General features: G+C 35.1%; 1 protein-coding gene across 1 annotated transcript in view; it reads right to left on the bottom strand.

Annotated features, from left to right (window-relative positions):
* CCDC88A (coiled-coil domain containing 88A) overlaps nt 1–13,782 on the bottom strand; it is an 81,568-nt gene that overhangs the window by 56,178 nt on the left and 11,608 nt on the right. Inside the window, exons 3-7 of the mRNA XM_029287196.1 lie at nt 7,996–8,104; nt 5,431–5,500; nt 3,631–3,689; nt 2,961–3,044; nt 113–253 (exon numbers count right to left, since the gene is read on the bottom strand). Of these exons, the coding sequence (XP_029143029.1) occupies nt 113–253; nt 2,961–3,044; nt 3,631–3,689; nt 5,431–5,500; nt 7,996–8,104 (463 nt within the window). The remainder of the gene's footprint in view (nt 1–112; nt 254–2,960; nt 3,045–3,630; nt 3,690–5,430; nt 5,501–7,995; nt 8,105–13,782) is intronic.

Genomic DNA, 13,782 nt, shown 5'->3' with positions numbered 1-13,782 from the left:
TGAAAGTAGAACCATTCCGATTTTGCAAATTGTTACTTAGCTATTTTACTTCTTCATTTCATTGTTAATCAACAAAATCCTAAATAATAAAATTAAAAAATGCTGTTAATACCTCAGAATGCTCATCTCGCTCATCTATAAGTCGTTTTAAATGCAATGCCATGTTTTTTAGGAGAGGTTCAATATAATCTTGTGTTAGAGCATTGTCATCCATCCACTGGAGATCGAACACATTTTCCTGATTATGGGTTACCTACAAAGAATAAATAACAATGATGTAAAACTACTGTATTTAAATAATTAGATTGCTAAATTTGTACTAATTAAGTGTAACTAAATGTGAAAAAATTGGAGTTCAAGCTTGTTTTAAGGAACAAATTATGTACATTTTAATCTATTTTTAGAAATATTCTGCAATACACTATATTCTTAGAAAAAAATCAACTTTGCCGGTTATCATTTCTCTTATCTTTCTAAAACTGTATTTTTTCCTTGCCTTTTCTCTAATTAGAAATTAATTCTCATCTACTAGTGATTTTTCTAATTTCTCTGCCAACTCACATTGCCAGGGAAAAACAGCCTATACATTTGAAGTCATATCTTAATTGTGTAGACATTACAATGCAAACAGTAACCACTGGGTAATTAATTCTTTTTAATAGTTAATTTTTCAATTATTATAAACTGCCTTATGTCTTTGGAATATGCTGAATATTTAATATACTATCTAAAATATATACATATTTATTTTCTTAAAAGAGCTCATTCCTGGTATGTTATCTTCCTTCTGTGCCTAAACAGAAAGGACATATCCCAATAAGGGATAAAAATATTGTTGTTTAATCTAATGAACACATACCCTACCATCAACCAGAGAAGAAATAAAGTGTTGTCTCTGCACTTCATTTTCTGATCTTCCATGTAGCCATAACTAGCACATACGTCATTAATCTATTTATTTATTTATTTTTATCCTGGCTTTATTGTTTTTTATAAATAGCTTAAAGTGGTGAACATACCTTAATCCTTCCTCTTCCTATTTTTCCCACCACAGCAACCCTGTGAAGTTGGTTGGCTGAGAGAGAGAGGCTCAAAGTCACCAGGCCAGTTTTCATGCTTCAGATAGGACTAGAACTCAGCCTGCTGGTTTCTAGCCTGGTGTCTTACCTATTAGATCAAATTGGCTCTTTTTTTTCTGGAGATTGTAAGGGATATCACATTGCCTAATCCTTTCAATCTTTCTTCTTTTAATGTGTTTTCTAAATGATATAATAGAATTATATAGGCCAGTGATGGCGAACCTTTTAGAGACCAAGAGCCCAAAAACTGCCTCGCCCCTGCTCCGTCCCTGTATCTCCTCCCTGCAGGGCCACCCACCACCTCCATGGCCCACCACAGCAGATTGCCCAGGTGGCCCAAGGGCGTCATGGTGGCCACGCGCTCTGTCCGCACCCCGCAGCATCATCTGTACACAATGGGGCGCAAGGGGGGAGTCTTGTCCCCGCTGCCTGGCTGCCATATCCTTGGCTGCACTGCTCTGCACAGGCTGCACTTGGGGCAACTCTCCGGGGGGGGCTGCTGGTGAGGAGGGGGCCACGGGGGGGCTGGGGCGACTGCATGCGTGCCCACAGAGAGGGCTCCAAGTGCCGCCTCTGGCACCCGTGCCATAGGTTCGCCACCACTGATATAGGCTTATCTTGTTAAGAACAGTTTTGATCCTAACTAACTAAATTTCAAACAGGGCCGTATTCCTGGCCATAAAAAGTAATTCCTAAATTGATTCGTTGCCTTATACAGTAGCTATCCTTTTGAATTCAATGGAATTTAATTTTAATTATACAATTGCTTTTTCTTATGAAATCACTAGTGAGTTACCATAGAAACTGAATTTTCATTAGTTTTGAATGAGATTTTATAATGGCCAAAGCAGATATGCTTTGTTTACATTTATCCCTTTTAAGAAAGTTTCATGTAATATCCTTGTTCACAGAATTTTTAAATAAATAACATATTGTTAATTCAACTCTCTCAATCTTTTCCCCAGGTGAAAACCTATCTAACTTCTTTCATCTTTCCTCAGTTAAATTGACCCCTGTTAATTTTGTCACTTAAGCATCTAACCATAATTCTTTCTAGTTCCAGTTTAACAACACACAAACAAGATTATTCCTGGTGATACCTTCTTATCAAATAACACTGAAGCAGTTTTACTCAATACCTCATTATAATTAATTCCAACTTCTCAGACTTGATCTAACATATTTAATATTTCAAGATACACACAAACCAAGAAAAACTGGTGGGTTTCATACTAAGAACTCGAGTAATGTACAATTTCCTACATTTAATTCCCTAGAAAGAATCAACTTGTCTTTCTGAGAATATGACATCCAGATACAGTTTTATTGATAAGTAATCTGTGATTTCCATAAATCAACTGACCTCCAAATCAACAGAAGAATTCCACAAAAATATAAGTAAACAATCAGATCCAGGAGATGGATTGTTCTAATAATGCATCAGCATATGAGACAGGAGCTCCAGAAGGCGGCTATAACTATACTTTATTGAGATAGGCCAAAGTAACAGAATCTTGTAAGTCTGCCTATGATTTCCCCTCTCTTCCATTTATACCTGTGAAAGTCAGAGGCAAGCCAGTTTGATCTCTTTCTAAAACTTTTCCAAGTCCCTGAGCTTAATGCATATTTCTACAGTTTCTACATATTTCTACAACTTTTCAGTGGTTTCTCCATGGCTTCATATCCTTGGCTCCTGGCATAAGCTCATAAATCCTATGAGAAAAAATGGCTGATCTTCTTTTATATTTAATAAGAAAGTGCCTATATATATATTTTCAAATACAATAAACATTCTGCAGAATGTTTATTATCAAGACATTTGACTGCCTTTAAAATATTTTTTAATAAATTGGGATTTTGTAATAATAAACAAGATATTACCTCTTGTATGTGGGCGGCAACAGCTGCTCTTACATCAAAATCTAAACTCTGTATTCTTTCAATGAATTCTTCTTTCTTCTGGCACTAAACATAAATTTTAATTAGTATTTACTCTTAAGTAGCTAAACAAAATAAAATAACACCCTTCAGCTTTTTCTTACTATTTGTAGTAAACCTGAAATACCTAATAAAAGTACATACTTACAGGAAAATTTGTGATTTGTTTATCCCTGATCATACATTGTACTTTTTTAACTCCTTTAAGCCTGGCATTCAGTTTGTTCCCTTAAAGCAGGGATGTCCAACCCATTACCCCACAAGATAATAAAAAATAAAGGAAGCATATTATTTATTTACATCAACTATATATTTTATACACAGCTCAAGACAATTCCTCTTCACTCAGTGTGGCCCAAACAATTCAAAAGTTTGGAGAACCAGGCCTTAATACAAGAACAACTAAAAAATGCTTCCAATTATTGCCTTCCTACTCCCAATAAGCACCAGCCATCATGGTTGTCTGCTAGATTAAAACAGTGATCAATAATCAATAATCCTAGCAGAAAAAAATTGTTAGCGATGTTTAATTATATATAAGACTAGGAAGATAACATTATAAGTGCCATTCAAATAAACATTATAAGTAGTTCAAAAAATTAGTAGATCTTACCTGAACAGCACAGCCAAGCAGAAGTAGAAGGAGTTTTTTTACTTCTTCAGTGCCTTGTTCTGAAAATATTTTTAAAAATATTTTAAAACAATATATTGGTTTACATTTTCAGTAATATTGAACAATTCTGTTTACCTTTCCATTACTATACGTTTTGGGGTAAGCACTGGTGAACAACACAGAGCTGTTTTCTCAGAGCTATATAACTAAGGGCTACATATAGCTTTTAACTATATAATTCTTTATTTAGTCTTAAGAAATTTCTTTAACTCTATATCCATAGTCAATGAGCAGAATACAGGTGCTCCTCAACTTACAATCACAATAGAGCCCAAATTTCTGTTGTTAAGCAAGACAATTGTTAAGTGAATTTTACCCCATTTTATGACCATTCTTGCCACAATTAAGTGAATCACTTGCAGTTGTTAAGTTAATAATATGGTTGTTAAGTGAATCTGGCTTCCCCATTGACATTACTTGTCAGAAAGTCACAAAAGGTGATCACATGATCTGGGATATTGCAACTGTCATAAATATGAGTCATTTGCCAAGCCTCTGAATTTGGATCATATGACCATGGGGATACTCCAATGGTCGTAAGTATGAAAAACAGTCATAAGTTACTCTTTTCGGGGTCGTTGTAACTTCAAACGGTCACTAAATGAACTGTTATAAATTGAGGACTATATAAAAATAAATATTCCAGTTTTCTAGATTTACTATACTATATTAATTTACTACTTATAGTAAATAATCGAAGAATTATTTCTAGAGTTGTTCTGCATGGTATTTTGTAATCCACTAATAGTTAATTCTTACCCACATTCAGTTCCACATTAAATACAAGAGAAATGTTTTGTGAGGGACTTTTTGGGGGAACCTTTTTCACCCAGCCTCGTTGAGAGCAAAAGCACTGTCTGATGGATTAATTTCGCTCCACGTGGGGCGGAGTCTCTCTGCTAAGCAGTGCTTTTCCTCTCAAGGAGGCTATTGGTGTAAAAGTCCCTCCAAAAATTGAACCAGAATTTCCTGCTTGGATTTCATGATGGCCCTTTTTCAGCCAGTTCCCAAGAACCAGCATGAGGTAGCAGCTTGTGACATTCCCTGCCAGCTTCTCCGTTCTAGGGAAGCCATCAGGGAAGAGTGCACATGGCAATCACATGATTGCGGGACACTTAGCAACCTGTCTTAAGCTTGAACAGGTTGTCATGTACCTAGATCGCAATTCCTTGACCATAGGAGCGCTGCAACAGCCCTAAGTTTGGGTATGGGTCGTAAATCCTTTTGTTCAGCACCATCATACTTTTAAATAGTTGCTGAACAAATGGTCATTAAGCGCAGACTACTGATACAAACATATAATGCATGTAAAATCATATAAACATTTGACAGTATTATATAATATTATTAATAAATATTTGTGATTGCCAGATTCAGGCGAGGCACAGAAATAAATCTTGACTGTATTTAATCCCATATTCAGAAACCTGCTTACATCATAAGATCACAGATATAACATTCCAAATTTATTACAAACAATAATAAAGCACAGCTTCTCCAAAGCACAGCCATAGAACCCTATATATAGGTATATGCTACAGGATTTATATTCAAAGCTTTTCCAGTTTTTCTGAATCAAAGCATAGTTGGCTATTATTTTAAAGGTGATAAAAATAAAAAAGATCTATTTACATAATATTCCTCCCTAACCTGAGAATATTATTTATTTCCTTGCCAACTTCAACAAAATAACAATTATTTATTATAGTATGCCTATTTTAAACCAGATGCAATGCTTACCTGAAAAGGGATTTTTTCCAATTATTAAAACATTTGGCAAAGGCATCATGATCAATTGCTGCAATGTCTCCTGTGGAAGCAAATTTAATTTTTGTAACTTTTATAGCTTTTATAAAACTTATATAGAGGCTGAACTTTCTGTAGGTTTCTGGCAACATCTGACCTTAACTGGCTATATTAAAATAAACAGTACAATTATTCCTTATTTATAAGTATATTGTTGTATGAACTCCAAGAAACCATAAGTTTACTTCATGGTATTTAAATGTATCAATATTAGAGGTTTCACTTTTTGTAAAAGATGAAATGCCTAGATTATTTTGCTTATCCATTTCTTTCTTACAGAATTTCTGCAAATATTTTTCTTATAAATTGATATTCTTTTATTTATTTCTTGTTTTGGACACTTTTATAATCATGTTAATTGTTTATGCTTCATAGAAAATTAATGTTAAACAAGAAAATCTAGAAAACTTATTAAGGAATGTTAAGGAAAGTTAATGTTAGGGAACATACATATTCAAAACAACCTATGTCAAAAGCTTAAATGAGCAATATTAGAAAAAAGTTCCTCTTTAAAGACTTAAGAAATATTTTTTTTTATTTGTACAGAGCAATGATACTGGGAACGAAGTGAAAACAATTTGTAATTGTCATTTTTTTCTACCACTAGACATACTTTTTATTAACAGGTACTCATGTATTAATATTTTTAACTTAATTAAAACAGATTGATATTAAATAATTCTTTAAGAGAATGATAAATACCCAGATTCCCACATCTAATTTTATTTAAATTCAAGTAAAATTAAATAAATTAATTGCAATGTATTAAGACCATATATAGCCTAAGACTTCAGGGTATATAGGTGATTTACGTTTCTCTCCTACCGGTATATGTAGATTCCTAAGATGCATTAAATTAGATGGTTATGTGGCAAGCATACTAATTTTCTTCAATATTGTGAAATTTCTTACCTTAAGAAAAAAAACTAATTAAACTTGTTGTGTATGTTAGGAACACTGGCTGTCCACAATAACTAGAACAAGGCATTTTATCAATTTCATTTTCCTAACAAAGAGAACTACATCTTACATTTTTAAACCATTTTACCATGACTGTAAAATAATTTCCTACATTGACTTAAATCTATTAGAATGTAAAAACCTGTGAAGCTGATATGCAAAGATAATGTTGTACTAAGATATTCAGGACTGAAACTGAATAAAAGTGGATTGCAATTTAGATAGAAGCATTTCTGAGAACTGCCAAATCTCCTTTAAAAAGGCAACAATCTATTCTGCAAATTGTTTCCTGAAGATTGCCCTAATAAATTATACCACTGCTAGACACTAATAGTTCTGATCAGGAAAAAAAAGTTTAGAGATTACCTAATTCTTTAAAGTTGGCATGCATTCTCTCAACATCTGGATAACTATGATAAAAATAGTCATGAATATACAAATCTGTGAGACAATACGGGTAGTTCTCAATTTATGACCAGTCACTTAGTAACCATACAAAGTTCTGATGGACCCCTCAAACAGCTACTTGCAACCTGATTTTGAAATTCCAACTTCAGTTCCTCCACAGTCATGTGACTGCATTTTGGGTACTTGGCAACCAGCCCACATTTACAGCCATTGCAATGCTTTGCAGTCATGTGACTGTAATTTACAATACTTTTGCCAGAAACCCATGTTTACTTCCGGTTTCCAACAAAACCCAGCCCATAGCAAACAATGGGTTCATTTAAAAGCTATGGTGGTGGCTTAACGACTGCCATGTTCATTTAATGTCCACCGCTATGTATTGTACTGGAGGGCTACAAGAGAATCGGTACTATTTTAGTACATGTATAGGTACTGTAAACACTATAACGTCTGTATTGCAACATATTCAAGCAAGCTCAGAGAGCACCAAGGATTCCTCACGTCAACCCTGAGCAACAAATATTCTCCTTTATTAATATTCTGTTGTTATATTTTAAGATTTGAATACACACTCAATTATGTGTGGCATAGCTACAGATGATATAATATAGGCACTGAAGGCATGGCTGTTCATGACGGTACTGGGCCAAGATACAAAGTCCAGGTTTGAAAGATGTTTCATAGAGATGAAAGTTAGTCATAATTAGTACGTATTTTGTTTGGTGTTTTTATATTTGTTTTTAAATTTCTTGTAAGCCTTTTTGAATCGCATGATCATATAAATTGAAAAAAAATGGATTAAAGAATAAAAAAATCTATTTGATGCCACTCTTCAGTTCATACAGAAATTCAACATGGGCCTGAGTAAAAAGCATTAAAAAATAACCTTGCTCTTAGGCATACAATCTAAAACAGGTAACAGAAAAAATGGAGCTGAGAAGGAAGGAAAAAAGTAAACTCTAGTTCTTAATGATATATTTCATTGGCCCTCTACCACTGAAATTTTCAAAAATGACTTCAGTGTTATAATCAATATAATCAATGTTTCTTTGAATTGCCAATTGTCCTTCTTCTAGGACAGGTAAGTGGCAGATAAATTTAAACATGTTTTAAAGGAAATAAATCACATACCTGATAATATGATTTAATTTGTCTTATTAAAATAGACAAATTTTGAATTCGAAGTGATCCATCATTGTTGACCTTCTTATTTATTCTTTGACTAACTGCTTTAGGGTTTCTGAAAAAATGAAATAAATAAGTACTGTCAATTTATTTGAATTTCACAAAGGAAAATTTACAGAGCAGCAAACAATAAATCCTAAAACATTTAGGGAACTTAATTTATAATTTACATAATATTGGAACTACACCGCATGCACATTAAGCACTGTTTACAATACAGATGTTAAGTGTTAATGTATTGATCAAGCCTTTTGTTGCTCTGAGTTTCATTTTTTTAAAGAAATTACAGAGGAGAAGCTTAACATGATTTCTACTAAAGCTGAATGCCCAAAATATATGGAACAAAACATAGGCTAAGAGAAGCAATTTAATGATACTTGATGATACTAAGAGCATTTAACTGCCATGTTACATTTGTGCTCTTTCCTGCTGTGAATAAATGTACAATATGTACACAAACATAAGGACAATTTTCCAGAATTAGGGAAACCACACATATACAGTCATGTGAAAATGAAAGTACACCCTCTTTGAGTTCTATAGTTTTATGTAGCAGGACATAGTAAAAATCATCTGGTCCTTAGCCGTTCTTAAAAGTAGATAAATACAACTTCAGGTGAAAACAACACATGGCGTATTACACCATGTCATCAAATGGAGAAGCCATATGTAAAAATTTAAATACATCTTAACTGCATCCATAGGTATGAAGAGGCTAACCAGCAGCCAGGTGCTCCTAATCAAGTGCCCTTGATCAACTGATCACCAACAAGCCAAAGTTTTAGGTGTTCATTGGTCTCCAGCACTGAGGTGTGTATTAACAAATGCCAAAGAGGAAAGACATCAGCAATGATCTTAGGTAAGCAAGTGTTGCTAATCATCAATCTGGGAAGGGTTATAAGGCCATTTCCAAACAATTTAAAGTCCATCATTCTACAGTGAGGATGATTATTCACAAGAGGAAAACATTCAAGATAGTTGCCAATTTTCCCAGGAATGGATGTACCAGCAAATTCACCCCAAGATCAGACTATGTGATGCTCAGAGAAATTGCAAAAAGTTCAAGAATTGCATCTCAGATTCTACAGACCTCAGTTAGCATGTTAAATCTTAATGTTAACGACAGTATAATTAGAGAAATACTGAACAAAGGTTGCCAGAAGAAGACTTCTTCTCTTTAAAAAGAATACGGCAGCACGGTTTAGGTTTGCAAAATTGCATTTGAACAAATCACAAGATGTTTCGAACACTGTCCTTTGGACAAGCAAGACCAAAGTGGAGATGTTTGGCCATAATGCATAGTGCCCCATTTGGCGAAACCAAATACAGCATATCAGCATGAACATCTCATACCAACTGACAAGCATGGTAGTGGAGGGGTGATGATTTGGGCTTCCTTTTGCAGCCATAGGACCTGGGCACCTTGCAGTCATTAAATTGAGCATGAAATCCTCTGTATACCAAAGTATTCTAGAGTCAAATGTGAGGCCATCTGTCTGACAGTTAAAGCTTGGCGGACATTGGGTTATGCAACAGGACAATGATCCCAAGTATACCAGCAAATCTACAATAGAATGGCTGAAAAAGAAAAGAATCAAGGTGTTGCAATGGCCCAATCAAAGTCCAGACCTCAATCCGAGTGAAATGCTGTGCTGGGACCTCAAGGGAGCTGTGCATAAACAAATGCCCACAAACCTCAATGCAATTACTTTAAGTTAATACTGCTAAGTGTGGTTCTACAAGCTATTGAATCGTAAGATGTATTTAGTTTTTCACACACTGCTTTTCTATCTTGGCTTTCTTTTTATAAAATAAATGACAACATGAAATAGTATGTCATGTGTTGTTCATCTAAGGTTGTATTTGCCTACTTTTAAAGAACTGCTAGAGATCAGATGATTTTTACTATAATCATAGAATAAAAGAGGGTGTACTTTCTTTTTCACATATTGTATAATCTAATCTAAAATATTTAAACTGTAATTAGCAAATCATATTGTAATAAAGTAAATAAGATTTGAGGGGAAAAAAATCTGAATGGCTATAGAGACAAAGAGATTTGGCAAGTAGATCAGATTCTTTATTGCAGATATCCTCAATCTTAGTTGAAGATAAATAACAGTTTCTGCAATATTATTTCCTTCTATGTATATGTAAGTGCTGCTCTAGGGGTTAAACCCTAAGCTTCTTTTCTCCTGCCATTTTTGTGCTAGACAGCTGTTTCTCACTATAGTAGTTAGCTATTTACAGCAGGCCCATTTTTACATAATGGTGTTCTGTTCCAAGGATACAAACTCCAACTCTCACATATATCTACGGTTACCATATGTCCTTTTATCATGGGACATATAGTCTTCTAGATTTATTTCTTTTCTTGGTTTTGCTCTTGAATTTTCCTTTGTAAATGAAAGTTATAAACACATTTTTATCCTTGGGAACCTCTCAGATTTGCCTTCTTTTCAGGTTTATCCTTTATTTTTCCCAGGATAATATGGTCATTCTAATATTAGAAAGAATGTGAGAATGACCTATCTATTGGCTCTCTACCACCAGCCCTGCCTGATCCAAATAGGACAACCTGCACACAGTAGTGACTGCTTTCTGTAAGGACTTGCTGCTGTCACTTTTTCTTTCTCCAATCCGACCAGTTCAGCATTTAATACTATCATTCCTTAGCATATAGTAGACAAACTGGGCCTTTTAGGCTTTAATATTCCTTTGTGCAACTGGATTCTTGATTTTCTTATTGACAGGCCCTAGTATGTGCAAGTTGGGACTAATATTTCTAACACCATTTTCTTGAGCACAGATTCTCCTCAGGGGTGCGTTCTAAGTCTGCTGTTGTTCACCCTGTTGAACAAGTGGGCCTTATTCAAGATGACAATGAGGATGCTTACTGCAAGGAGGTAGAAGGTTTGGTGAACTGATGTAAAAAAAAACCCTAGTTTTAAACATTGAGAAAACTAAAGAGATCATTGTCGATTTCAGAAAAGGCAGGCATAGCCACACTCCTCTGTGTATTAATGATTCATCTGTGGAGATGGTTAGCACATCAAATTTCTGGGTGTACAGCTAACGAGTAGACTGGCTTGGTCGCTCAACAGCGAGACACTGGTGAAGCAGGCGCAGTAGTGGTGGCGAACCTATGGCACGGGTACCAGAGGTAGCACTTGGAGCCCTCTCTGTGGGCACGCGCGCCGTCGCCCCAGTCCTAGGCCTTCAGCTGAGTTTTATAAAACCTTTTCGCTTTAGGCCTCCGCCGCCGTGTGCAAAAAAAAAGGATTCAATCAGTCAATTTCAACTTCTCGTGGGAAAAAAAAGATCTTGCAAAGTTGGAATTGATTAATTGAATTTTTTAGTCCCACCCAGTCTGCCATTACCACTGCAGCCACGTCCACCCAATGGGCCACACCCACCCAATGGGCCACACCCACCCGGCACTCGATGATGCATAAGTGGGTTTTGGGTTGCAGTTTGGGCACTCAGTTTCTAAAAGGTTTGCCATCACTGCACTAGAAGACCTCCAAGGTCCCTTCCAACCTTATTATTCTATGTTCTCTCATCTTTAAAGCACTTTATGGCATGAAATTGAGTTATTTGAGGGACCCAGGAGATGGGACTTCTCTAACTGCTTTATGAAACATCTGATGCATCTCGCTGCAGTGTCCAACAATAATCAGCCATCCACTGATGGAATCTAGTTGCCCTAATACAGTTTTTCCATTGTGGCAATGTCTTGGTGAAACCTTTCACCATGTTCATCACTGATTGCACACAGATTTTGGGGAAAGAAGTCCAAGCATGAATGCAGAAAATGTATCTTCAGTGACATGTTGTACTTCATGATCTTATATGCTGTAAGATGTTGTCAACCAACTGAATGTAGTTTGGTGCTCTGTAGTTGCCAAGAAAATTTTAAATGACATCCTTGAATGCCTTCCAGGCAATTTCCTCTGGCTCCACTAACAGATCTTAGAATTGCGTGTCACTGATGGCGCATCTGATCCTTGGACCAACAAAAATCCCTTCCTTAACCTTGAAATTAATTATTCTTGAAAAAACTTTCTCAAATAACGAAAACTTCATCTTCCTCGTTCATTGCTTTCACAAATTTTTTCATCAATCTGAGTTTTATGTAAAGCAGAGGCAAAAATATCTTTGTCAGGTCAACAAATGCCACATTTTTCTATGTTGGAACCAAATTATTTTGGAGTGGCCACTTCTTTTTAATGTTGATATTGATGTTAATATTGATGTTAATAGTCTCTTGCACATCTGTTCTATTTGCATATGTAACAACAGTATTTATATATCCAAGCTGCATTCCAAGCAGAAGAGCCACTACTTTTAGATCTCTAGATATTCCAGTTGTACTTGGTGTACTGAATGTGCATTAAGCACAGTACCGTGTTTTCATATGTTTCTTTCATGTATGCAGCATAGCCAACAAGTAGAGAAATTTTGAAATTGCAAAAATAGAAGATTTCTATAAAATTGTACACGGTAGATTAAATTACAAATTATTTTCATGATTAGCATCCCAAAATCTATGATATACACCCCAAAGTGTTCAGGAAGCAAAATCTTCGTTGTTCAGTGTATTTGACTAATTAGTCTGATATAGTTTTCTATATTGTTAAAGTTAATTCAATAGTAAATTTAGTAGGAAATTAAATAAATTAGAATTCCCAGATTCTTTTCAAGAACAAAAGCTGCAAGGAGTAGGTTTTTCCCATCCTGTAAATGGTGGCTCTGATTTATAGCAATACCAGCTAGCCACAACAAATGCGACCAGAGTTCCAGCTAGGAGGAAGAGAACTGGTAAATTTGCTAAATTATCTTCAGCCTGCAACATGGTAGGTCTCTTACTTATGTTAATGATAAGCTTTGCTTTGTGTAATGAGCATGATCATATTCCTTCTCAGTTATCTAGAGATGAGCAGCCACTACTTTCCCAAGTAAAATATATCCAGGATGGGACTGTTCTTTAAATTAACTAAGTCCATAGACAATTCCTTAAGTAATGAGTTTTTCATTTCAAGTTCTTTGGTATACTGTCCTTATAAGCTGAAGAATATACTTGACATGTTATTCATTAATGTACTACAGATAATTTGCATCAAAATACAACTGCTTTGTTCATAACATAAGCAAAATTTAACTGTTTTGAAAAATGTTATTCTGAATTTTTTTTCAAAATACAACAGCAAAGTTTTAAAAATGTGGTGTGATAATTACAAGAGATATTAATACTGCCACAGGTTTTTGTCTCACTGGGGTGTTTGAGCTTCAGACATAGTCTAATTTGATATACATTAGAAAAACATATTAATTTGGGAAATCATTCATAAGCCTTAAACTAACAGCATCCCAGGGTCACATGACTACTATTTACAATCTTTCCAGGAGACCTCCAACAAGCAAATGGAGGAAGCCAGATTTCCTTAATGACCATAGTGATTCATTTAACGACCATGCAAAAAGATCATAAAATCAGACATGAAAAACTTAACTGCATCGCTTAGCAATGGAAGTTCTGGCCCAATTGTGGTTGTAAGTTAAGGACTAACTGCAAATTTATTTAAAGAACGACATCCTTCTTATCAATGGAATGACTTCTATTAGCAGAAAGAGAGCTTATTATTTCCTCAGCCTTTGTACCTCATCTCTTAAGAGGAGCAGAAAAGCTCTCTCTCTCTCTCTCTCTCTCTCTCTCTCTCTCTCCCTCCCTCC

Source organism: Protobothrops mucrosquamatus, unplaced genomic scaffold (genome assembly GCF_001527695.2).
Source record: "Protobothrops mucrosquamatus isolate PMUCROS unplaced genomic scaffold, P.Mucros_1.0 scaffold_256, whole genome shotgun sequence".
NCBI lineage: Eukaryota > Metazoa > Chordata > Lepidosauria > Squamata > Viperidae > Protobothrops > Protobothrops mucrosquamatus.
Note: the sequence above shows the minus strand (reverse complement) of the source record. Positions and strands in the feature narration are given on the sequence as shown.